Genomic DNA, 26,338 nt, shown 5'->3' on the forward strand with positions numbered 1-26,338 from the left:
TCAGGTGAATGCATCTTTTTTTAAAGGATTTTTAGATATTTTAAAATATTTGTATTTTTAATATTATATTCAACATTCTTCTGCAAATAAATGTATGTTGTTTTAAAGGATTTTAGATATTTTTATAGGAAAACAAGCCAAGACAAAACAAATCAAAAACGTATTTTGTTGCAGCGTATAATGGGGCAAAGACTACCTCTCTCACCTTTCTGTTCACTTCAAGCCATCTTTAACTCACAAAAAACAAAATCTCTTGTATTATAAATCTGCGTATTGCCAATTTTCTTCACAATAACAAATGCACAGTGACACATATATTATGATTCAATAAGTCACGAGCAATCACGTTATAATCTAGCTGCATTAAGCACGTGCGCTTGAGGGACGAGCATCCCCGTCCCAGTGTGTGCATCAGCCGGGTGCAGTTTTAATCTCTCCTCCTTAGATCGGGACATTTGCGCAACTCATATAAGAGGCGCTGACCGCAGATAGAAATACTAGTTTCTGAGTTTGTAGTTAATTACATGATCTGCTTCCATATTATTTGAACTTTTAATAAAGCTATAACGCATTAAATATAATTGCATTAAAGAAGTAACGCCGGGTTGTTTCCTATAAAGACACTTGACACAAGTTTTTGGCTCCACATATTCCACAACAAGAGTGCTTCAGTATTTACTTATTTTGTATTTTTGCGTTATAATTCCCTCATACTGTGCGATCTTGAAGCTGTTTGGAAGGTTTAGAGTGCATCTGGACTGTGAGATGTTTAATTCTTCCTCTCCTCAGTCTTGCGCGAGCTATAGTGCTGCTCTCGTGCGTCATCATTACAGTTGAATGTTTTTACATTATTATGCATTTGGCAGACGCTTTTATCCAAAGCAAATTACATAACCCTTATTACAGGGACAATCCCCCCGGAGCAACCTGAAGTTAAGTGCCTTGCTCAAGGACACAATGGTGGTGGTTGCGGGGATTGAACCGACAACCTTCTGCTTAACAGTTTAGTGCTTTAGCTCACTACGTCACCACCACTCCACTAATGTGATCTCATGTTACGTTAAATTAGATCAAATGACTATTCGACAACAGTAATTTTTGTCGACAAATTTTTTGTTGTCGATACTGTCGACTAATCATTTCAGCCCTAATCATAATGTATGTCTAAAGCAATTTAGACCCCTTTAACACTTCTATTTAGTGTTGGATGTTAATACTAAATGTAAACATGGTTTTATTGTCTTTGTGTGCCACATGATGCAACGCAGTATATTTACACGCAGAGTTCTAATCGTGTTACAGTGGGTTTTTGCTCTTGTTGAGCCAGAGTCTTCATCTGTCTTTCAAAGTTTGCATGATGCAATAAATAATCATCAGCACATCAACTCTGTCTTTTGGAGCAAGTGCACAAAGCAGAGGCCAATGTGGTCTGATATAAAGAATTATACAATTACAATTAACTAGCATTTTCAGGCAAAAGAAAATCCTCTTTGGGTCAAAATGACCAGAACACAACATGAGGGTTAAAGGCAGAAATGTGAAGCTTGTAGTTTTATAAAAAAATTTTTTTGTTAAAACCTGTGTATTATTTGAGATGTAAATTTGTTTAAATCAACGTTTTATGGGTTTAGTGTTCACAGTGTTACGTTGCCAGTTGTAATATCGAAAAAAAAAGAAAAAAGAAAAGAGTAATAAGCGTTTTTTTTTTCACACTTAAATCATGTTCACGTGCATATTGTTTTAGTCTTATGTCTATACCTTAGAAACAGTGTGTATTTTAATGTTTACGTGTATGTATTTTTCAAGTGTATGTAAGCATAACTGGCCCTTTTGTGTTTCTGTGTAGAATGAGGGAACGAGCTAAGAAAGCAGCTGTACAGAAGAAGGAAGACGAGGATGAACACAAGAACCTTAAGGTTTCTCAGCTATAATTTATGCACTTACATTTAGTAAAAGTGTACACCGAAATACGTTCACAAATGTTTATAATTAGATTCCTCCGTAGGAGGGAATCTATTGTAATTGATGGTTTTATTATTAGATTCCTCCGTAGGAGGGAATCTATTGTAATTGATGGTTTTATTATTATTATTATTATTATTATTATTATTATTATTATTAGATTCCTCCGTAGGAGGGAATCTATTGTAATTGATGGTTTTATTATTATTATTATTATTATTATTATTATTATTATTATTATTATTATTATTATTCTTCTTCTCCTTGAGCCCCAATAGCTCAAAAAGTCACTGGTCAAAAATTTTCTAAATTGGCACATTGATACTCCATGCCAACGGGTACCCCCAAACCAAGAATGGCCCACATTCACCCATAGGTGGCGCTACAGGCCACACCCAAAAAACAAAATTCAAAGTGATACAATTTCCGCCATTTGTCCAAATCTTCTGAAATTTGGTGTACATGCCTCATTCCTCATGGGGAACAAAAAGCCTCAAGAACCCATAACTTCCGCCATGATGGATTTTCCCGTACGTTGAAAATTTGCGAAAACCTACAAAACTCTTCTTCTCCTGAACCGTAGCTCCAATTGACTTGAAATTTGGTACACATGTGTAGAATGGACATCCTTGAAAGCGTTACTTAGGAAAAATGAATACGATACAAAATGGCTGAAAGGGCGTGTTTATGTAAATGTCCAAATTTTAACAATATATACGTGTCAATAAATCAAATTTAATTTTGACTGATGGTTTTCAAACCTAACATGCTTAAAGATGACATCACTCTGAAGTACTGTGCAAAGAATGGCCATGCCAAAATTCCCATTTTCTGGTCAAAAATGTTCTAATTTGGTAAATTAATAGTACAGGCCAACAGGAATCCACAAACCAAGAATGACCGACATACGCCACTAGGGGGCACTACAGGACAAGCCAAAATTCCCATTTTCTGGTCAAAAATGTTCTAATTCGGTACAAGAATAGTACAGGCCAACAGGAATCCACAAACCAAGAATGACCGACATTAAGCCACTAGGGAGCACTACAGGACAAGCCAAAATTCCCATTTTCTGGTCAAAAATTTTCTAATTTGGTACTTTGATACTACAGGCCAACAGGAACCCACATACCAAGTGTGGCCCACATTAAGCCCTTAGAGGAGCTACAGGCTACTCCAAAATTTAGTTTTCTGGTCAAAAGCGTTCTAATTTGGTACATTGATACTGCAGGTCAACAGGAACCCTCAAACCAAGAATGGCCAACATTAGCCACTAGGGAGCACTACAGGCCATGCCGAAATTCCCATTTTCTGGTCAAAAATGTTCTAATTTGGTACATTAATAGTACAGGCCAAAGGAATCCACAAACCAAGAATGACCGACATTCACCACTAGGTGAGCTAGAGGCCAAGCCGAAATTCCCATTTTCTGGTCAAAAAGTTATAATTTGGTACATTGATACTACAGGCCAACAGGAACCCACAAACCAAGTATGGCCCACATTAAGCCATTAGAGAGCTACAGGCCACTCCCAAAATTTCGTTTTCTGGTCAAAAATTTTCTAATATGGTACATTGATACTACTGGCCAACAGGAACCCACAAACAAAGAATGGCCAACATTAAGCCCTAGGGAGCACTAGAGGCCACTTGAAATTCCCATTTTATGGTCAAAAATGTTCTAATTTGGTACATTGATACTACAGGCCAACAGGAACCCACAAACCAAGAATGGCCAACATTCACCATTAGAGGCGCTACAGGTAATTCCCAAAGTCCCATTTTCTGGTCAAATATTTTCTAATTTTGTACATTGATACTACAGGCCAACAGGAACCCACAAACCAAGAATGGCCCACATTTGACCATAGGTGGTGCTACAGGCCACGCCCCAAAAAATATTTTCAAAGTGATACCATTTCCACGCCATTTGTCCAATTCTTCTGAAACTTGGTGTACATGCCTCATTTCTCATTGGGAACAAAAAAGCCTCAAGGATCCATAAGGTCATGTATGGATTTTCCTGTACATTGAAAATGTTTAGTTTAGGATTCAGACAGAAATACATGTTTTTTGGATTCATCCATTGGGAGGGTTTATCCCCAACCATCTACTGATCAATTTTAAATGATTTGCCATTTTGAGGAGGAATCCGCATTGCTGCTTGCAGCTATATTTATTATTATTATTATTATTATTCTTCTTCTCCTTGAGCCCCAATAGCTCAAAAAGTCACTGGTCAAAAATTTTCTAAATTGGCACATTGATACTCCATGCCAGCGGGTACCCCCAAACCAAGAATGGCCCACATTCGCCCATAGGTGGCGCTACAGGCCACGCCCAAAAAACAAAATTCAAAGTGATACAATTTCCACGCCATTTGTCCAAATCTTCTGAAATTTGGTGTACATGCCTCATTCCTCATGGGGAACAAAAAAGCCTCAAGAACCCATAACTTCCGCCATGATGGATTTTCCCGTACGTTGAAAATTTGCGAAAACCTACAAAACTCTTCTTCTCCTGAACCGTAGCTCCAATTGACTTGAAATTTGGTACACATGTGTAGAATGGACATCCTTGAAAGCGTTACTTAGGAAAAATGAATCACGATACAAAATGGCTGAAAGAGCGTGTTTATGTAAATGTCCAAATTTTAACAATATATACGTGTCAATAAATCAAATGTAATTTTGACTGATGGTTTTCAAACCTAACATGCTTAAAGATGACATCACTCTGAAGTACTGTGCAAAAGAATGGCCATGCCAAAATTCCCATTTTCTGGTCAAAAATGTTCTAATTTGGTAAATTAATAGTACAGGCCAACAGGAATCCACAAACCAAGAATGACCGACATACAGCCACTAGGGGGCACTACAGGACAAGCCAAAATTCCCATTTTCTGGTCAAAAATGTTCTAATTCGGTACAAGAATAGTACAGGCCAACAGGAATCCACAAACCAAGAATGACCGACATTAGCCACTAGGGAGCACTACAGGACAAGCCAAAATTCCCATTTTCTGGTCAAAAATTTTCTAATTTGGTACTTTGATACTACAGGCCAACAGGAACCCACATACCAAGTGTGGCCCACATTAAGCCCTTAGAGAGCTACAGGCTACTCCAAAATTTCGTTTTCTGGTCAAAAGCGTTCTAATTTGGTACATTGATACTGCAGGTCAACAGGAACCCTCAAACCAAGAATGGCCAACATTAAGCCCCTAGGGAGCACTACAGGCCATGCCGAAATTCCCATTTTCTGGTCAAAAATGTTCTAATTTGGTACATTAATAGTACAGGCCAAAGGAATCCACAAACCAAGAATGACCGACATTCACCACTAGGTGGCTAGAGGCCAAGCCGAAATTCCCATTTTCTGGTCAAAAAAGTTATAATTTGGTACATTGATACTACAGGCCAACAGGAACCCACAAACCAAGTATGGCCCACATTAAGCCATTAGAGAGCTACAGGCCACTCCCAAAATTTCGTTTTCTGGTCAAAAATTTTCTAATATGGTACATTGATACTACTGGCCAACAGGAACCCACAAACAAAGAATGGCCAACATTAAGCCCTAGGGAGCACTAGAGGCCACTTGAAATTCCCATTTTATGGTCAAAAATGTTCTAATTTGGTACATTGATACTACAGGTCAACAGGAACCCTCAAACCAAGAATGGCCAACATTCACCCCTAGGGAGCTACAGGTAATTCCCAAAAGTCCCATTTTCTGGTCAAATATTTTCTAATTATGTACATTGATACTACAGGCCAACAGGAACCCACAAACCAAGAATGACCCACATTTGCCCATAGGAGGCTACAGGCCACGCCCCCAAAAATATTTTCAAAGTGATACCATTTCCATGCCATTTAACCAATTCTTTTGAATCTTGGTGTACATGCCTCATTTCTCATTGGGAACAAAAACGCCTCAAGGATTCCATAAGGTATGATGGATTTTCCTGTAGACTGAAAATGTTTAGTTTAGGATTCAGACAGAAATACATGTTTTTGGATTCATCCATTGAGAGGGTTTAACCCCAACCCTCTACTGATCAATTTGAAATGATTTGCCATTTTGAGGAGGAATCCGCATTGCTGCTTGCAGCTATATTTATTATTATTATTATTATTATTATTATTATTATTCTTCTTCTCCTTGAGCCCCAATAGCTCAAAAGTCACTGGTCAAAAATTTTCTAAATTGGCACATTGATACTCCATGCTACATGGTACCCCCAAACCAAGAATGGCCCACATTCAGCCCATAGGTGGCGCTACAGGCCACGCCCAAAAAACAAAATTCAAAGTGATACAATTTCCACGCCATTTGTCCAAATCTTCTGAAATTTGGTGTACATGCCTCATTCCTCATGGGGAACAAAAAGCCTCAAGAACCCATAACTTCGCCATGATGGATTTTCCCGTACGTTGAAAATTTGCGAAAACCTACAAAACTCTTCTTCTCCTGAACCGTAGCTCCAATTGACTTGAAATTTGGTACACATGTGTAGAATGGACATCCTTGAAAGCGTTACTTAGGAAAAATGAATACGATACAAAATGGCTGAAAGGAGTGTTTATGTAAATGTCCAAATTTTAACAATATATACGTGTCAATAAATCAAATGTAATTTTGACTGATGGTTTTCAAACCTAACATGCTTAAAGATGACATCACTCTGAAGTACTGTGCAAAGAATGGCCATGCCAAAATTCCCATTTTCTGGTCAAAAATGTTCTAATTCGGTACAAGAATAGTACAGGCCAACAGGAATCCACAAACCAAGAATGACCGACATTAAGCCACTAGGGGCACTACAGGACAAGCCAAAATTCCCATTTTCTGGTCAAAAATTTTCTAATTTGGTACTTTGATACTACAGGCCAACAGGAACCCACATACCAAGTGTGGCCCACATTAAGCCCTTAGAGAGCTACAGGCTACTCAAAATTTCGTTTTCTGGTCAAAAGCGTTCTAATTTGGTACATTGATACTGCAGGTCAACAGGAACCCTCAAACCAAGAATGGCCAACATTAAGCCCTAGGGAGCACTACAGGCCATGCCGAAATTCCCATTTTCTGGTCAAAAATGTTCTAATTTGGTACATTAATAGTACAGGCCAAAGGAATCCACAAACCAAGAATGACCGACATTCACCACTAGGTGGAGCTAGAGGCCAAGCCGAAATTCCCATTTTCTGGTCAAAAAAGTTATAATTTGGTACATTGATACTACAGGCCAACAGGAACCCACAAACCAAGTATGGCCCACATTAAGCCATTAGAGAGCTACAGGCCACTCCCAAAATTTCGTTTTCTGGTCAAAAATTTTCTAATATGGTACATTGATACTACTGGCCAACAGGAACCCACAAACAAAGAATGGCCAACATTAAGCCCCTAGGGAGCACTAGAGGCCACTTGAAATTCCCATTTTATGGTCAAAAATGTTCTAATTTGGTACATTGATACTACAGGTCAACAGGAACCCTCAAACCAAGAATGGCCTAACATTCACCCCTAGGGAGCAGCTACAGGTAATTCCCAAAAGTCCCATTTTCTGGTCAAATATTTTCTAATTATGTACATTGATACTACAGGCCAACAGGAACCCACAAACCAAGAATGACCCACATTTGCCCATAGGAGGCTACAGGCCACGCCCCAAAAAATATTTTCAAAGTGATACCATTTCCACGCCATTTAACCAATTCTTTTGAATCTTGGTGTACATGCCTCATTTCTCATTGGGAACAAAAAGCGCCTCAAGGATCCATAAGGTATGATGGATTTTCCTGTAGACTGAAAATGTTTAGTTTAGGATTCAGACAGAAATACATGTTTTTGGATTCATCCATTGAGAGGGTTTAACCCCAACCCTCTACTGATCAATTTGAAATGATTTGCCATTTTGAGGAGGAATCCGCATTGCTGCTTGCAGCTATATTTATTATTATTATTATTATTATTATTCTTCTTCTCCTTGAGCCCCAATAGCTCAAAAGTCACTGGTCAAAAATTTTCTAAATTGGCACATTGATACTCCATGCCATGGGTACCCCCAAACCAAGAATGGCCCACATTCAGCCCATAGGTGGCGCTACAGGCCACGCCCAAAAAACAAAATTCAAAGTGATACAATTTCCACGCCATTTGTCCAAATCTTCTGAAATTTGGTGTACATGCCTCATTCCTCATGGGGAACAAAAAGCCTCAAGAACCCATAACTTCACGCCATGATGGATTTTCCCGTACGTTGAAAATTTGCGAAAACCTACAAAACTCTTCTTCTCCTGAACCGTAGCTCCAATTGACTTGAAATTTGGTACACATGTGTAGAATGGACATCCTTGAAAGCGTTACTTAGGAAAAATGAATACGATACAAAATGGCTGAAAGAGCGTGTTTATGTAAATGTCCAAATTTTAACAATATATACGTGTCAATAAATCAAATGTAATTTTGACTGATGGTTTTCAAACCTAACATGCTTAAAGATGACATCACTCTGAAGTACTGTGCAAAGAATGGCCATGCCAAAATTCCCATTTTCTGGTCAAAAATGTTCTAATTTGGTAAATTAATAGTACAGGCCAACAGGAATCCACAAACCAAGAATGACCGACATACGCCACTAGGGGCACTACAGGACAAGCCAAAATTCCCATTTTCTGGTCAAAAATGTTCTAATTAGGTACAAGAATAGTACAGGCCAACAGGAATCCACAAACCAAGAATGACCGACATTAAGCCACTAGGGGGCACTACAGGACAAGCCAAAATTCCCATTTTCTGGTCAAAAATTTTCTAATTTGGTACTTTGATACTACAGGCCAACAGGAACCCACATACCAAGTGTGGCCCACATTAAGCCCTTAGAGAGCTACAGGCTACTCCAAAATTTAGTTTTCTGGTCAAAAGCGTTCTAATTTGGTACATTGATACTGCAGGTCAACAGGAACCCTCAAACCAAGAATGGCCAACATTAAGCCCTAGAGAGCACTACAGGCCATGCCGAAATTCCCATTTTCTGGTCAAAAATGTTCTAATTTGGTACATTAATAGTACAGGCCAAAGGAATCCACAAACCAAGAATGACCGACATTCACCACTAGGTGAGCTAGAGGCCAAGCCGAAATTCCCATTTTCTGGTCAAAAAGTTATAATTTGGTACATTGATACTACAGGCCAACAGGAACCCACAAACCAAGTATGGCCCACATTAAGCCATTAGAGAGCTACAGGCCACTCCCAAAATTTAGTTTTCTGGTCAAAAATTTCCTAATATGGTACATTGATACTACTGGCCAACAGGAACCCACAAACAAAGAATGGCCAACATTAAGCCCTAGTGGGCACTAGAGGCCACTTGAAATTCCCATTTTATGGTCAAAAATGTTCTAATTTGGTACATTGATACTACAGGTCAACAGGAACCCTCAAACCAAGAATGGCCAACATTCACCCCTAGAGAGCTACAGGTAATTCCCAAAAGTCCCACTTTCTGGTCAAATATTTTCTAATTAGGAACATTGATACTACAGGCCAACAGGAACCCACAAACCAAGAATGACCCACATTTGCCCATAGGAGGCTACAGGCCACGCCCCCAAAAATATTTTCAAAGTGATACCATTTCCACGCCATTTAACCAATTCTTTTGAATCTTGGTGTACATGCCTCATTTCTCATTGGGAACAAAAAGCGCCTCAAGGATCCATAAGGTATGATGGATTTTCCTGTAGACTGAAAATGTTTAGTTTAGGATTCAGACAGAAATACATGTTTTTGGATTCATCCATTGAGAGGGTTTAACCCCAACCCTCTACTGATCAATTTGAAATGATTTGCCATTTTGAGGAGGAATCCGCATTGCTGCTTGCAGCTATATTTATTAGATTTTTTTTGTGTTAAAGTTAAAGATGGAGCAGACCGAGAAAGAGCTGCATGGTCTGTCTGCAGAGTTTCAGAGTCTGAGAAGCTCACTGGCCCAGAGAGATACACATGCCCTACAGCTCCAAGACACCATCTCCACCCTCACACACAAACTCAAAAGTGCTCACAGGAAAGAGGTAACATTCCAGCAGTTTTAACACCCCAAAGTCGTACCTTCTATGTCTCATGGGGCTTTCACACCAAACTTACTCTTGTGTTCAGAAACTTTAATTAAACTGTTAATTAAATGCAACATTGTTACAGAAATGTACCCATATGAATCCATATCGAATCAGGAAATCTGTATCAATACCAAGCCCTTGTGCATTTACAATGCATGTTCATATCCATCCTTTGTATGTGTTTATAGACCTGTATGTAAACCTCCTAACTGCCTTTGATACCCTGCCTGTACCGTACACATAAGATCAGTGGTACCCAAATCTGAGTATACAAGCTGATACCATATTATGATTATGTCTCTGTGTCATGTTGGAGCAGGCAGCCAATGAAGTGGCTCTGGGTGAACTCCGGAGTGTTCAGGAACGTTTGAACGTGAGTGAGCGCTGCGTGGAGACTCTCAGGGGGGAGCTGAGAGAGATGGTCGCTCAGAGGGACACTGCACGCGCTGAGCTTCATCAAGCCCGTCTGCAGGCCGCACAGCTCACACTGCAGCTGGCTGATGCCAGCCTGGCTCTGAGAGAAGGCAGGGCCAGCTCGGCACAAGAGAGAGAGACCATGCAGCAGAATGCTGAGGTAATCTAAAATTCAACAAAAAGTATAAAAATAACTCTTTATTTCGGAGATAATAACTAGCTGCCACTCATTGTATCAAGCATGTATTGTGTTCCTGTAGCATACTACTCTTTATCGTTACATACTGCATACTATTTCATATTCTTAAAAGTAAAGTAGGCAGTGCATGGTATACTGTGCAGTATGCAGCGCTATAGTATACCGCTGTGAACATAGTCATGAACCCTTAAAGGTGGGGTGTGTAATGTTTTGTCAAATTCCATGAGTATCTCTTCACGGTCTGCTAGCTGTCCATTCTGTGTGTGCGCTTAAAAGAAATCCAGTGTTTGTACACAGCCCTGGCTTTATAAATGGGAAAAATAAACAAAGTGGATCGGACTTATCCACACAAAATTGTTGCGATCACACAGCCTTGGCAATAGGCGTGCATGCCACGGTCCAAATCACTGAGATAAATTGTTTCCCTCATTCTGATGGTGAACATTAACTGAAACTCCTGACCCGTATCTGCTTGATTTTATGCACTGCATTGCTGCCATACGATTGGCTGATTAGATAATCACATGGATGATTGTTGGTGCCAGATGGGCTGGTTTGAGTATTTCTGTAATTGCTGATGATCTGGGATTTTCACACACAACAGTCTCTAGAATTTACTCAGAATGATGGCAAAAAAACATCCAGTGAGCGACAGTTCTTCAAATAGAAATGCCTTGTTGATGATAAAGGTCAACAGAGAATGGTTCAAGCTGACAAAGTCTAGGGAAACTCTGATACAGTGTTGAGTGTAGTGCTTTATGAAGTAATTCATTACTGTAATTAAATAGCTTTTTCCATTGATAAAAGTAAATGATTGGATTGCTCTTAATTTTTCAGTAATTTAATTACAGTTACTTCTGAAGTAATTGCGTTAAATACCGTATAGACTCCAGAACAATTATATATAAAACAATAGTGAATTTAAAATCTAAATGTCTAATGTTAAAATATATGTTTTCTAATTTAATGCAGACCCCTTAAATTCTTTGGCCAGTTCATGAATAATTTATTTGATTTTAGATGATTTATTTGAAAGAATTAAAAGAACAGTTTCATGTCTGTCTTTGTATTTTTCATCTGGTCGAGGTTGATAGAAAGTAATTAGTAATAAGTAATGCAATTACTTTGGAGAGAGTAATTATCACTGTAAACTAATTACACTGTAGAAGATGTAATTAGTAGTTAGTAATTAGTTTTTTAGAGTACTTACCCAACACTGCTCAGATAACCGCTCTACAATTGTGGTGCGAAGAATATCAACTAAGAATGCTTTTCTGAGATGCGGGTTTGCGCTGTTTTGGCGCCATGTGGGGGACTGACACAATATTAGGCAGGTGGTTTTAGTGTTGTGGCTGATCGTGTAGACATTGCCTAATGAATAAAATATGACTTGCATAATAACAAGATTATTTAGACCCCTGTTCTCTGAAGTGAATTTATGGATTAACAGATGCACAAAGTGTGTCTGGACCGACTGAATGATGAGATCCAGCAGAAAGAGGAGTTGTTGCAGGAGGCGAGGATGGAGAGGGAGAAAGCAGTGGTGGAGCTGGGACGAGAAAAAGACTGCAATCGGGTAAACATGAAAATTCTCTATTAAAATCACAAATAATAAAGATTCTTACTTTACTGGTTAATAAGGTAGCATTATACGTCACAGTGCTAAACTTGATTAAATGTAGAAGTATTTGGGTAGTTGACATAAATATGAGACCAAGAAGTTCTGAAATGGTTTAACTATTTAAAAAAAATTCTTGTATGATTATTATAGAGGTAATTTATATATTTAGATATTAATTGAGAAACTACCGTAATTTCCGGACTATTGAGCGCACCTGAATATAAGCCGCACCCACTGAATTTAAAAAAAAATATTATTTTGAACATAAATAAGCCGCACATGTCTATAAGCCGCAGGTGCCTACCGGTACATTGAAACAAATGAACTTTACACAGGCTTTAATGAAACACGGCTTGTAACAAAAAATAAAAAATTAGCAGTAAACAGTAGCCTACCAAAAAAGCTTTAGTTGTCTTTTTGCACTGAGTCAATTCCTCACGCTGCTGTTTCCAACGTCTTATCATCGACTTATTAAGACCAAGCTCCCGTGCAGCAGCTCTATTTCCTTTTCCAACAGCCAGATCAATCGCCTTCAACTTGAAAGCTGCATCATATGCATTTCTCCGTGTCTTTGCCATGATGAGGGTGACAAAATGACTACCATAATCAGAACGATGGGAAGTTTGAGCGCGCTCGATTTAATCTAAACAGTAAACAAAAGTTGTTTGACCTTAACCCGTTCGGCAATTTCATTGGTCTATTGATAGCTTCATGCCGCCTAAAAACTGAGCACGTCACAGAATGTTTTTTTTTTTTTTTAAATAAAATTTGAAAGCGGGAAAAATCCATATATTAGCCGCGTCATTGTTTAAGCCACGAGGTTCAAAGCGTGGGAAAAAAAGTTGCAGCTTATAGTCCGGAAATTACGGTACATGAAATATTTGCACTTTTAAAAAATATAGTCAACACTACTTAAGTGAACTGCATTTAACTACTTCTTACTTGAAAAAGTTATTAAAATGGTGTAAAAAACAAAAACAAATAGACCAGTCACAGCACCTAAAATATAAATTTTCCTTTAAACGTATACATTTTAATTAAAACATTTTGATGTTAAAACAAAGTTTATGGACATATTATTTGGCAACTGCCCATTTATGTGTTAATTAGGGCTGTCGATTTAACTTTTTAATTTAGTGCAATTAATTATTTAAAAATAAATAAATAATGCAATTAATCATGTCTCCTGACCCGTATGTAAATTCCGTAATTAAAGTATGTAATTTTTCTACTAGCGCAGCGTTTTAAGCTTGAAGTAACATATAATGTGTTTTTACAAGCTGCCTCAGCAGGGGCAGTGACCACAACTTAACAAATCTCACAAGCAGCGTAGCCACAGAATGAGAGCCAGTACACATTGCTGGGGATCAACAAAATGTAGGGATCTTCACGATTTTCTTACTTCAACTACTTCTTACTTGACACAGCGTCCTAACAAAGCAGTGTTAATGATGCTGAAAACCAGTGAGATGCTCCATAAGCACACATCTGATGTGTATTTACATAGACCAAAATACAGTCAGAAAATAAGGACTGATCTGTGAGAAAAGGACTCGCAAAATGGATTGCTGACTGTAGGCTTATGTTCAAGGATATGTGAATAAAACAAACAATTTATTGGGAATCAATAGGACGCAGAGCGGCAGTGGGAGAGAGAGAGAGAGAGAGAAAAATAAAAAGCACTTACTAGCCGGTTCTCCGATACGCTGTAGCTTGGTCCTCTGCCACTCCTCCACCCTCTAATGGATGACAGCCGCACCTCCCTGGGAGCATCGGAGACAGTCGTCCGGCCCCTGGCAGATCTCAGGGAACAGAAGAGGTCTCTTCAACCCCTAGCAATGGTTCTCTTGCTCCAGGCGGTCGGCCGGGAGCCCCTCCCCACTCACGGTTGGCGGTTGTCATGACCCCGCCGCATTTAGCAGTTGGTAGGGGTCTCCCCCCGCCCCTGGCAGTGGCCCTGACCACTCCAGGTGGTCGGCTAGGAGCCCCTTCTCCCCTCGTGGTCGGCACTGTTCGTCCGTTCTCAGGCGGCCAGGCTCCTCCGTACCCTGGCAGATGGCCGCGGCTGCTCCGTTGGGGTGGATGGTAGTGGGGAGGACTCAACTACGGCGCATCCCTCCTCCTTCCCGGCTTTCGACACCAGTGTAAATTAATTAATGGAAAGCAGGTGGCGAGAACCGGCTTGACAATATATATAATAGTTTAATAGTAAACTGAACCAAAAAGACACAAACACACACAGGTGTCGGACAGCTGCCCGTTAATCTCTCTCTCTCTCTGTCGCACTGCTGTCTCCGTTTGAACTTTATACCTCTCGGAGGCTTGATTAGCCTGATTAGGGGCCGGGTGTGTAGCATCATGACCCGGCTCCGCCCTCTGCCCTGCCATAGTTTTAAAGGCCACCATGATAGGTCTATACTACTCTTGTGGAAATGTGAAATTGATGTGTGTGTTCTCAGGTTCAACTGAGCGAGACTCGCCGTGAGCTCCAGGAACTGAAGGCCAGTTTAAGGGTGGCTCAGAAAGAGAAGGAACAGCTGCAGACAGAAATACAGGCAAGATTCTGCAGTTCTCATAAAACTCTCAGTGGAGCTGTCTCACTTTCAGCCTAACTGTCTTAAACTTAATGCTCAGTCTCAGTAGTCTGTGGTTTTTCTCACAGGTTACCCAACAAGTTTTGTTGTTTATAAAGCTTTCTTCATATTCACTTGACCCTGAAGGCATGGCAAGAACATTCTGTACCTGTCCCAAACATCAGCTGCAAACTGTCAAGCATGTTTTGCTCATTGGATTGCAGGAGTGTTCCTGAGAGTAAACATATTTATAATGGAAACTGAGCAGTCAAGTTAGCCAGGGGATTTAAACACAGGAATGTGAAGCTTTTCCTTTTGTTAAAATACTTGCATGAATTCTTCAGTAAAGAAATGTTACCTGAGCTGTTATGTTTTAATCGTTCTTTTAGGTTGGGCTACTTTTCTAGGTAGAGGAACATGCAGTATGTGTTACCAACACATTTGTCCTCCTAAATTTCACCAAATTTAGCAGATAAACACATTTAAAATGTACAGTCTTTCTCTTCATGTTCAATACTGAAGCCTCATCTTGCACTCACAGGTGTTGTCCCATAAAATGCTCTCTAGTATGATAATGTCCCTCCCCATAATCCCATTTGTCTTTTGATCATGGCTGTGATGTAAACAAAAGCCTATTTATTATATAAAAAAATAAGAGACCAAGAGATATTTTTGGCCCTTAATGCTGGAAATAAAACTGTGCTTGTTTAGTGTGTGTCTTTACTGTAAGCTACTTTTAAATGGGTGTGGGTCAAAACATAGATTTCCAGATGCATCGTGATCGTCATTTGAACGATCTCTATATTGATTCTCTTATCCCAAGATTGATCTTTCACTCTATGCACAACCCTCCACTACAATGAGAGAAAAACACTCACATTTGCAACCAATTTTCATGTTATGCAACTAAAAATTTATATATTTGGCATCTGCCCGTCACTGACCACGAATTGTGTAGTATAGTGGAGTATTCAGCTTCAAGATCCTTTCACTGCGTGTTGAGAGTAGAAGTTGTTCCGTGTAATTTGTGTTCAAAGACGAGATCCACGTAAACGATTTGTTTATCAACAATGTTTCTTTTAATAATCTTTTTGTTCTTTACAGGCAGTTGTTGGTCAAAAACAATGAAAATATTTAATTCTAATCAGGCATTGCACAGATGAGATAAAGCCATTTGAGTCTCTCATTAACATGTTCTAATTTAAAGACGCTGTTTACAGAAATGCCGCATTTCCTGCCAGACAATAACGTTTTTTAGCACGTGTTCAACAAGTCAATGTAAATGCTTGTAATTAGTACAGAAAATTCAATTAAACAATAAACATTTAACAAAATACAATATTTGCAATATAATATCATATTTATTGATATTTATTCATTCTTTTTTAAAAAGCTAAACTATGAAAAACTAATATTTATATATATTTTGATATCGTGGGGGGCCTGGGTATCTCAGCGAGTATTGATGCCGACTACCACCCCTGGAGTCACGAGTTCTAATCCAGGGTGTGCTGATTGACTCCAACCAGGTCTCCTAAGTAACCAAATTGACCCTGTTGCTAGGAAGGGTAGAGTCACATGGGGTAACCGCCTCGTGGTCGAGATTAAGTGGTTCTCGCTCTCAATGGGGCACGTGGTAAGTTGTGCGTGGACTGCAGAGAGTAGCATGAGCCTCCACATGTTGAGAGTCTCCACAGTGTCATGCACAGCGAGCCACGTGATGAGATGTGCGGATTGACGGTCTCAGAAGTGGAGGCAACTGAGACTTGTCCTCTGCCACCCGGATTGAGATGAGTAACTGCGCCACCACGAGGACCTAGTAAGTAGTGGAAATTGGGCATTCCCAAATTAGAGAGAAAAGGGGATAATATATATATATATATATATAATATTCATATTATTCCTAGTTAGGTTCCCTGTATAATTAACAGCATTAGCTGGGAGAGATTGTATTTTGCAAAAGGGACATTATAACTAAAATATACCTGTATGCATAAATATCGATTTGAATTGCATTGAGATTTTATGAATCGTATCGAATCGTGGATAAAGTATCAATACCCAGCCCAACTTTCAAACATAGAGAATTGCAGAATTCAGCTCTCTGCAGACCTCAGAACTGTAGCAGTAATTTGATAAAGATTTATGGCCAGGATGATAGACAGTGTCGTAAATAGTAAACGTTACAGTTTGACATTATTTTCATTCTAAACAATGTTAGGTTTGTTATCTGTGTGTGCAGGAAGTGATGGAGTACAGCCGCCAACTGGAGAGAAGGATGGAGGTGCTGAGTGATTCCAAATGGAGTGAAACAGCCCTGCTGAACAGCAGTGAGTCAATGTGCTTTCTTTAATTCTGTACAAACACCACTATACAACGACACTTTTGTGAGTCTCACTACTCTCTTTATTACCCTCACAAAACAATACCACAGAACTCCAGGACAGCAGACAGCCACATCATAAAATGCCACACATCACTGCACAAAACCGTTATACAGCCCTGCACCATGCCAATACACAGCACTTTAAGACCATACAACACTATCATACCAATCCCACATAGTAGTAGCATGCAGCACTGCGATTATACATAACACACTAATTGAACACTGCTTTATTATAGACTTATTAACTTTTAAAATATCTCAGCTTCAGACGTCTCACCCACGGACCATTCACTGAATGTCTGATGTATATTGCACTCAAAAATGGAAAGCTTCTCAAAGTCACAAGTGGGTTGCAAAATGATTGGTTGACTCTACACTGTTTGTAACATTGTTACAAGTTCCCAGGCTGCTACTGTGAATCGCCGTATTTGACAAAGTTTGTGAGGTTCTTGGCATTGAATCTTTGAAAGATACTAAGGAGATTGTTTGAGATACTTATTAACAAGTAAATTAGATATCTTAAAGCTAGAGGTCTGCATGGGCATTAAGTTGAATCCTAAACCCAGCCTGTATGTTAAGAACAATCTAGAATCATGTATAACATTGTAACTGTTACATGAAATCCTCCTTGCAACCTAAACTTCATCAGAACATTGAAATCTAGATGCATCGCAACGTATGGAACTAAACAATTGTCTCGAGATGCATTATTAGAAATTTAATTTTTAACTTACAATGCCTAAAACATGTTGTAGTCCTGTTTGAGATGCTAAAAAAACATCTAGCCACAAAAGGCAAAAATGTCCATGTAGTGTAGTTTGCACTGAAAAACAATAAAAAAAAAACAGCACAGGCGCACCGAAATTACGTTTGGTGTGAACAGCCCCTATAACGTATAACGCAACATTTTAATTATTCCTGCACATTCCATGTTCACAGTGCTTGGAATTTCCAATTTTATTGGTTTAACATGTTGGTGAACATTAGTACCACATAGGAACACAAAAAATCAATAGTTTCTTTCTATTGGACTGGAAATCCATCTTTCTCCGTGCATCTCTAAAATCATGTTAACACTCTCATTGCTTATGTCGTGTGGCTATACTTTGGCCCACTTGAATGTTTTCGCCTTCCGAGCGCCCATATGCATTGCATGAATTGAACAGTTATGTTGTTTAGCCCACTACGCCACTACCTCTCCATTTTTGTGCTTCAAACATGTTTGTAAAGCCATGATGATAAAAACAGCTATTTTCCCTTTTTGTGTTGAGGCAAAACATTTTTTTGACAGGGCAAGTAAAAATCTGGGCCAGTAAAACAATCCTTATTGTTGAGCCCTGCATAAATAAAGCAAACTGTGATTGATCATTTTAAATGTCAGACCACTTCCTGTCCAAGTGTGTAGTTTCTGGCCAGAATAATTGGCTAATTATGCTGATAGTCAAAAGTCTTGCTATGTTAAACTATTATCAGACTTCTTATCAGACAGCTCAATCTGTTAAAATACAATCAGTACTCAATCGAAAAACACAATTATAAAGCACATCTTTTTAAAACATATATTTCAGCAGCAGAGCATTACACAACATTACATGTTCAATTGTGCAAATCAAGACAATAAGATATAATAGCCCAACAGGACTCTTCATATTATCTGATTATATGTTCCTATGCCATCCTTGGTTGCAGGCCGTGCAGAGAGCCCACTACTGTCTGATTCGGAGGATGAGAATCCTGAGGCCTTGCAGGACGCGCACTCTTCTGGGCCTCTGAACCACTACAGTCTTTGCGAGCAGCCCCAGGCTGACCTGCTGCTCCCAGCCACCCCACCACCCTCTCCCAGGCACCCCTCCAGCATGGACACAGTAGTCATCAGCCAACCTGCACCTTTGTCCTATCCGCTCCAGCCCAAAGCTCATACACACTCTCACAGCTCTGAGTCGGTGAGAGTTTGTTATCGCCAGGTTATTGCAGTACATCTAAAAGTGCTGTTATTGGGGTTGCATAGAAATCACTCTAGGGAACAATATGCATAGTGGCTGAGTTTCACCTACAGTATAATGCCTTAGTACACTAGGGATGTGCACAACAACAAATTTCACTGACATTTAAACTGTAATTTTGTTATCGACAAGTGTAAGAAACCCTCAGAAAACAGTCAAAAAACATTGTATATATTCAATCTATTTGAAATATTCTATTATTCCAACAGTCAAATCTGATACTAAATGTCGCTGAATAAAGACCATTTGAGATGTGCTAGCCTTTCATTATGACCATTGCACATAAAACATAAATCCTTACTGAATCATTGCTAGCCAATATAGGCATAGTAATGAAAAAAGAATAGTCTGCACTTTGATGAAAACGACTTGCTCAGACAATACTTGAGTGAAATTTACATGTCAGCATAGTCCCGGTAAAGTTGGGACCTGAGACGATTAATCCCTGCACTTCAGAAAGCAATCCGACAGAATTTTAGTTAGCATCTGGCATTCCCGCAACAATACGAAGTGTATATTTCCATACTTTGCACATATTGCAAGAGGACATTTTTCTGCGTGCACCAAGAGTGAAAGGATGCAACACCTAATGTAAAATGAAACTTTGTATTGATCTGCTCCAGATATCAGCTTTTTTAATAATTGTATTATTTATTATATTAAAAAAGGAACGTTAACATGACAGTAATTTGAGCATTGCCTTTTATTAAAAATATAAGGCAAAAAGTTTAGTATGGAAATGTTTTTTAACTGACTAGTATTTCCGGAGCTGACGAGCAGCAGCAGTACCATTTCATTGACCAGACAAGCTTAGTCTATACCAAGAACTATGCGGCAAAATTAGTTTTCATACTTAAAAACTATACACACCAGTCTGGAAAAAAAAATGTTGTTTAGTGAACAGTAATTTTTATTTTATTTTTGGCATCCGAACAAGTAAAATAATCAAAATACTGAAGCCTCCTAATAAAAAATAACTGTGAAAAATGTAGTGGAAAGGAGGAGGCGAAAACTAAATAATATTTTAATGTTAAAAATTAAACCAAAAACACGAGACACATAGGACGGACAGCTACCCTTAAACGTTCTCTCTCTGTCGCACCACCGTCCGCAGTTGGCCTTTATCCCTTTCGGAGGCTTGATTAGCCTGATAAGGGACCGGGTGTGTAAAATCACCCTCCACCCTCCATCCTGTCACAGCATGTTTGCAGAATTATATTTTATGGTGCGTTCACATACATGCAAAAACTACGACTTGGTTCATAGTAAAGTACAACCAATAGCTGGAATCAAGTAGACGTGCATATTTTCAGAACTTACCAGGTAGTCCAACTTCCTCACTCACTTTCCTCTAAGCGATGTCTTTTTTCATCCGGTCTCTGTACATGTATGACGTTGTGTCATACAATTCTGGGTGCCCACACACCGCTACAACAATTTTTACATAAATGTTCCAGATTTATTCTGCTTCTACTTCAGTACGTCTGAAATTCGGACAATCTCAATGCTAATAGGCTTTCAAGACAACGCGTCATGCGGATTTTTCGCTTGAGTTAAATTTTGTTTTTACTCGAATACACAAATGAAATGATTTTGCATGTTTGTGTCCCGCCATTCACTTCATTAATTTGTGTCTATTTGCATCTTTGCATTGACATTGTATGTAATCGTGCTGCGTGAAACGCTCGCTTCGCGTTGTATGTGAACGCATATTTAGACTCGGTGTGAAGAAATTCAGTGCACCACACTTTTTAATTTTTTTTTATGACATTTTTTGTAATTGTCTGTGAGGGTTGTTTTTTGATATCTAAACAATTCAATAAAATCATCCTAGCCTTGGAATACAAATACTGTAGTATCCCTGAACTTTATTTTGACAGTATAAAAGAGTTCAGAAATCTTGCCAAATAAAAAATAATAATAATAATTAAAAACAAAATTGAATTACATTTTTAAAAAAAATCTTTATCTTGCATTAAAAATCTTATTTTTCATGCCATAAACTTGGTGTGGATATCCATGTGGCCTCTTATTAATGTGAAGGTGCCTGTGTGTGTTTTGCAGGAGGATGAGAATGAAGCCGCTCTGTCAGCTGGGCACAGCTCTGGAGAGGAGACAGCCCTTCTCTTGCCTGACAGTAGAGATGCTACCCTCGGGTACAGCATGCACAAAAACACATTCATTGTCTATAAACTCCATCAGTCACACCGTCATTATCTATGACCTGCAGACATGGGCTCAGATAGATTCTCACATGTACTTTTACACACCCCACACAAGTAAATATGTCACTGTCGCAAAAACACACTCGGCCCTTCTCTTTCCCTAACACATCACTTTATATCTCCCTGTCAAAGTTCGTCTCTTTTCTGTCATTGCACACTCACACGTGCTAATGCGGGCCTTTATTTATGGTGACAGTCCGAATATGGTGAGGAGATGGAAGTTTTGAATACCACCTCATAAAATTAGTGAGGGAGAAGGGAGGAGTGAAAGAGAGCAAGAGAAAGGATAGGGTGAGTTCTGTGAGAGGAGGACAAGAGGACGGAATAGTTGACAGGAAGCTGTAGCAATGATTTACACAGAGGGTAGTCAGCGCTCACCGGCCAATTTTCAGCATCATTAAAACCCTTTCTCCCTCACTTCTCTCCTTCACCCACTTTCTTTCTCTCCCTAACTCTTCCACCCCCCTCTATCAGTTCCTCTCTCTCTATCCATCTTTTTCATCCTCTGTCCTGTTTTCCCATCTATTAACACCAATTCTTCCAGGTGTCCAAGATTTGTTTTGTTACTATCAGCAGTTAGCCCCTGCTGGTAGATGCCATAACTACACCAATATATGTTGGCAAAAAGCATGTTTCTCCATTGCCAGGCATTTAGAAGTTGCAGTGTATTCAGATGAAAGATTTTGATTGTAACATATAAAATTGCTAAATTTTCACAAAAGTTTTTAAAATAATTTAGAAGCTTTTAAAGGAATAGTTTACCAAAACATGAAAATTCTGTCATTATTTACTCACCCTCATGTGGGTCAACTAGTATGCTGTTATTTTGTGCTGTGGAACACAAAAGTAGGAATTCAAAATAACAAAGGGGCTCCAAAAAGTTCAAAATAACACTAAAATGCACCATTACAGTAGTCAGTATGACACATGTGCTATAAAAAAGTTTTTTTTTAAGCCTTTGTCCTCAGAAAAGTCATTATGCACTGAAAATCTTGCCCTACCCCAAATATTCACCTTCAGGAGATTTGTAATATACAGAGATGAGCCATAACATTATGACCACCTGCCTAATATGCTGTCGTATGCATGCTCTGCATGCTGCCAAAAATGGTGCAGACCCATCAAGGCATGGACTCTACAATACCCCTCTGGCACCAAGACATTAGCAGCAGATATTTCAAGTCCTGTAAGTTGTGAGGTGGAGCCGCCGTGGATCAGACTAGTTGTCCAGTACATCTCACAGAGGGAATTTGGAGGCCAGGGCAACACCTGGAACTCTTCATCATGTTACTCAAACCATTCCCGAACAATGTGTGCAGTGTAGCAGGGTGCATTATCCTGCTGACAGAGGCCACAGCAATCAGGAAATACCATTGCCATGAAGGGGTGTACCTGGCCTGCAAAGATGTATAGGTATATTAGGTGGCACGTGTAAATTGACGTCCTCATGAATGGCCAGACCTAGGGCTTCCCAGCAGAACATTGCCCAGAGCATCACACTCTCTCCACCCGCTTGTTGCCTTCCCACAGTGCATCCTGGTGCCATCACTTCCCCAGGTAAACATTGCACACGTATACACGGCCGTCCACATGATGTAAAAGAAAATGTGACTCATTAGGCCAGGCAACATTCATCCACTGCTCCAAGGCTCCAGTTCTAATGTTTGCTTGCCCAATGTAGGCACTTTCAACGGTGGACAGGGGTCATCATGGGCACTCTGACTGGTCTGCGGCTAAGCAGTCCCATATGCAGCAGGGTGCGATTCAATGTGTGTTGTGAAACATTTCTCCCGTAACATCATAGTAATTTTCTGTGCCACAGTAAACCTTCTGTTGGTTCAGACCAGATAGGATAGCCTTCGTTTCCCTCACTCATCGATGAGCTTTGGGTGTTCAACACCCTGCCAACAGATTGTGGTTTGTCCCTCCTCGGACCACTGTCAATATGTACTCACCACTGCTGACCGGCAGCACCCCACAAGCCTTACCGTTTCAGAGATGCTCTGACCCATTCATCTGGCCATAACAATTTGGCCCTTGTCAAAGTCGCTCAGGTCTTTACTCCTGCCCATTTCTCCAGCATTCAACACGTGACTATGAGAACTGATTGTTCGCTTACCATCTAATCTACCAATACCTTGACACATGGCCTTGTTAGGAGACAATCAACGTTATTTGCTTCACCTGTGAGTGGTCATAATTTATTGGCTCATTAGTGTATGTACACATCATATTGACTACTTTTTTGTCCTTTTTGGAGTTTGATAGCCTTTGGTCACTATGAACTGTTGTATGTCTCACCAAGTACAGTATATTAGAAATGACTGATTTCTTCCCAAAGTCATTCTTGTCCTGTTGTGTGTGTTCTCATGCAGAGATCTGGCAGAGAGTTCCCTGTGGTGAAAAGTAGAACTGCAGAGGGCCAGCACAGTGTGGATGGCTTCACGCCACTGCAACTTGTGTTAAATGTTTTGTATTTAGACGCATTTGCGCTTTATATTATATTGACATGAGTATTTAAATATGCAATTTGCTTTATACTTTATATGCACTTAGTATATGCACAAGCTATTAGTCCTCTAAATGTATCACACGGTTTTACTGAAATTTGCCCAGGCATGTTATTTTTCACATATCAACTGACAAACAGAAAGAGTGTCTGTAATGAGCGAAAGGAAAGATTGTATATGAGGAGGAAGTAATGTGTTTTGTTTGTGTGTGTGTGTGTATGTTACAGTTGTTTATCTATTTGAATCTTGCTTCTCTTGGTATTTACTTAAGTTCTGTCACAAGTCTCATTCTGCTATATTACCATTCATCTGTAATCAGCAATAATTTAAAGCACAATGTTTGACATCTTTTCAGGTTTTTAATGTAAGGTTTAGTTTGGGTGCTCTTCATTTTGTGGGTCTTGTAGTAGAAATATTTTTGACATTTTGTTGCAGAATCTTAAAAGTCTTTTGAAGAAAGTTTCGGGGATTGTTCACAGATGACATGGTTATGTGCAATGGGACACACTAGCAACCGATCATTATGTTTCATAGTAAAAGAGTGACATTTTTCATAGATTCATTAAATTTACTTTCAACCTAATGTCAAATATTCATATATGCAAGCTTTTATTTGGTGATATTTTAATTAGTCTGAATTTATTAAACATTTTAATTACTCTGAATTGTTATTGGGTGCTTACTGTATTTATCATAGTTTCATGCATTATATTGAATCACTATTTGACATAACATAGAGAATACTTATTTGTATTGACTTGGATATGAGTAATTAGTACTGTAGAAAGGTATTTTAATTTTAAGGCATTATTTTGTCCAACAAATCAAACTGTTTAAAAATGTGCCTCATAAAAATGAACAAAGCATATATTAAAAACGTGCAAATAATGAAGGGAAATATGACAACATATTATAGTTTTTTTCCAATATTTACTTTTTTTTTTTTTTTCAGTCTTTAAAACATTTTTAGTTTTGCTCACAGTATTCACAGAACTTGCATTGTGTTTGGTTGATTTTTTTTTTATTGCTGTTATCTTTACTCAAGGGACAAGTTTGAATAGCTCTTATGTTATTTGCCTTTTATACAACACATTTTAACATCTGTATTGACTTTAAGTGATGTCAACATTATTACACACTGAAACATGCTTTAGCTGTTACTCTGTATTCATCAGCCTACTAAATGTTTGACTTTTGTATTGTACTCTTGACTAGGTTTTTCTTTCATAGTTGGCTGTACTCTAGAACATTATGCTATTGTCAAGAAATCTGGGATTGAATACTGTACATCATTTTCATGAGTTAAACTTCTCTTGTTCCCACAAACTCTAAAAGTTTGACCACAGTTAAAAGAATTTTGACCACATTTACCAGAAAATCGTTTATGGCAGGTAAATGTTAAGATAAGTCATACGTAATTGTCGTCAATTTATTTCTATTATATAAGAGATTCAATAATGTCTAAGAGACATTATTTTTAAGAACGCAGGTCATTTGTGGGCAATATGATTTTTGTCAACTCTGTCAGAGAATTTGACTTTTGTGCAGTTCTTTCTATATTCACTTATCTAAAATGTTTTATTTTATTTGTATTTATTGTTTTAGGTTATGCTGTTTTGTGCAGGGTGTGGATGGGTTTCAGTAATAAAATAATGTAACATTTGTTGTGTTTCCATTGGCTCATTTCAATCCAGGTTCAATACAGTCTCGGTTAATAGAATTTGTGGCATTATGTTCATTATGTTGATTAACACAAATTATTTTGACTCATCACTCCTTTATTTAAATTAAGAAAAAAGCACAGTTACATTTAGGCATTTACAATGGAATTGAATGGGGGAAGTACATCATCTAAAATAAACTTTATTCAAAGATATAGCCACAAGACAAACATTATCCACTTAAACATGATATAAGTGATATCAAATTGCTTACTAACCTTATCAGTGTAAAGTTAATCTTTGTTGTCATGGCCTGTAATTGGATATACTGCAAGTTTACACAGACACTATTAGTAAGTGATTGTATCTCACTAAACTCGTGTTAATGTATAATGATTACTGTATGTCTTGTGGCTATACTTTTGAAACCATGTACATTTTAATGTTTTGGACTGGCCCCATTTTCTTCCATTGCAAGTGCATTACTGTACCTTCTTTTCTTTTTTTTAATTAAAGAGGTGTTGTTGAAATTATTTTTTGTTAATCATCATGCCACAAACATAATTTTTGTTTACCTCTTAAATGCATGGGAATTTCACCAAACACTCTTACATAGTTGGGTCTTTAGAGTCCCAGAACATATATCTATCAA

At 38.7% G+C, this 26,338-nt stretch overlaps 1 protein-coding gene across 1 annotated transcript in view; it reads left to right on the forward strand.

Annotated features, from left to right (window-relative positions):
* LOC127619361 (calcium-binding and coiled-coil domain-containing protein 1-like) overlaps positions 1-25,688 on the forward strand; it is a 33,369-nt gene extending 7,681 nt beyond the window's left edge. Inside the window, exons 7-15 of the mRNA XM_052092259.1 lie at positions 1,847-1,916; positions 9,891-10,046; positions 10,411-10,665; positions 12,155-12,280; positions 14,785-14,880; positions 17,141-17,228; positions 18,977-19,230; positions 21,355-21,446; positions 23,891-25,688. Of these exons, the coding sequence (XP_051948219.1) occupies positions 1,847-1,916; positions 9,891-10,046; positions 10,411-10,665; positions 12,155-12,280; positions 14,785-14,880; positions 17,141-17,228; positions 18,977-19,230; positions 21,355-21,446; positions 23,891-23,918 (1,165 nt within the window). The 3' untranslated portion in view covers positions 23,919-25,688. The remainder of the gene's footprint in view (positions 1-1,846; positions 1,917-9,890; positions 10,047-10,410; positions 10,666-12,154; positions 12,281-14,784; positions 14,881-17,140; positions 17,229-18,976; positions 19,231-21,354; positions 21,447-23,890) is intronic.
* Positions 25,689-26,338: the final 650 nt, after the last annotated feature.

Source organism: Xyrauchen texanus, chromosome 25 (assembly GCF_025860055.1).
Source record: "Xyrauchen texanus isolate HMW12.3.18 chromosome 25, RBS_HiC_50CHRs, whole genome shotgun sequence".
Classification (NCBI taxonomy): domain Eukaryota; kingdom Metazoa; phylum Chordata; class Actinopteri; order Cypriniformes; family Catostomidae; genus Xyrauchen; species Xyrauchen texanus.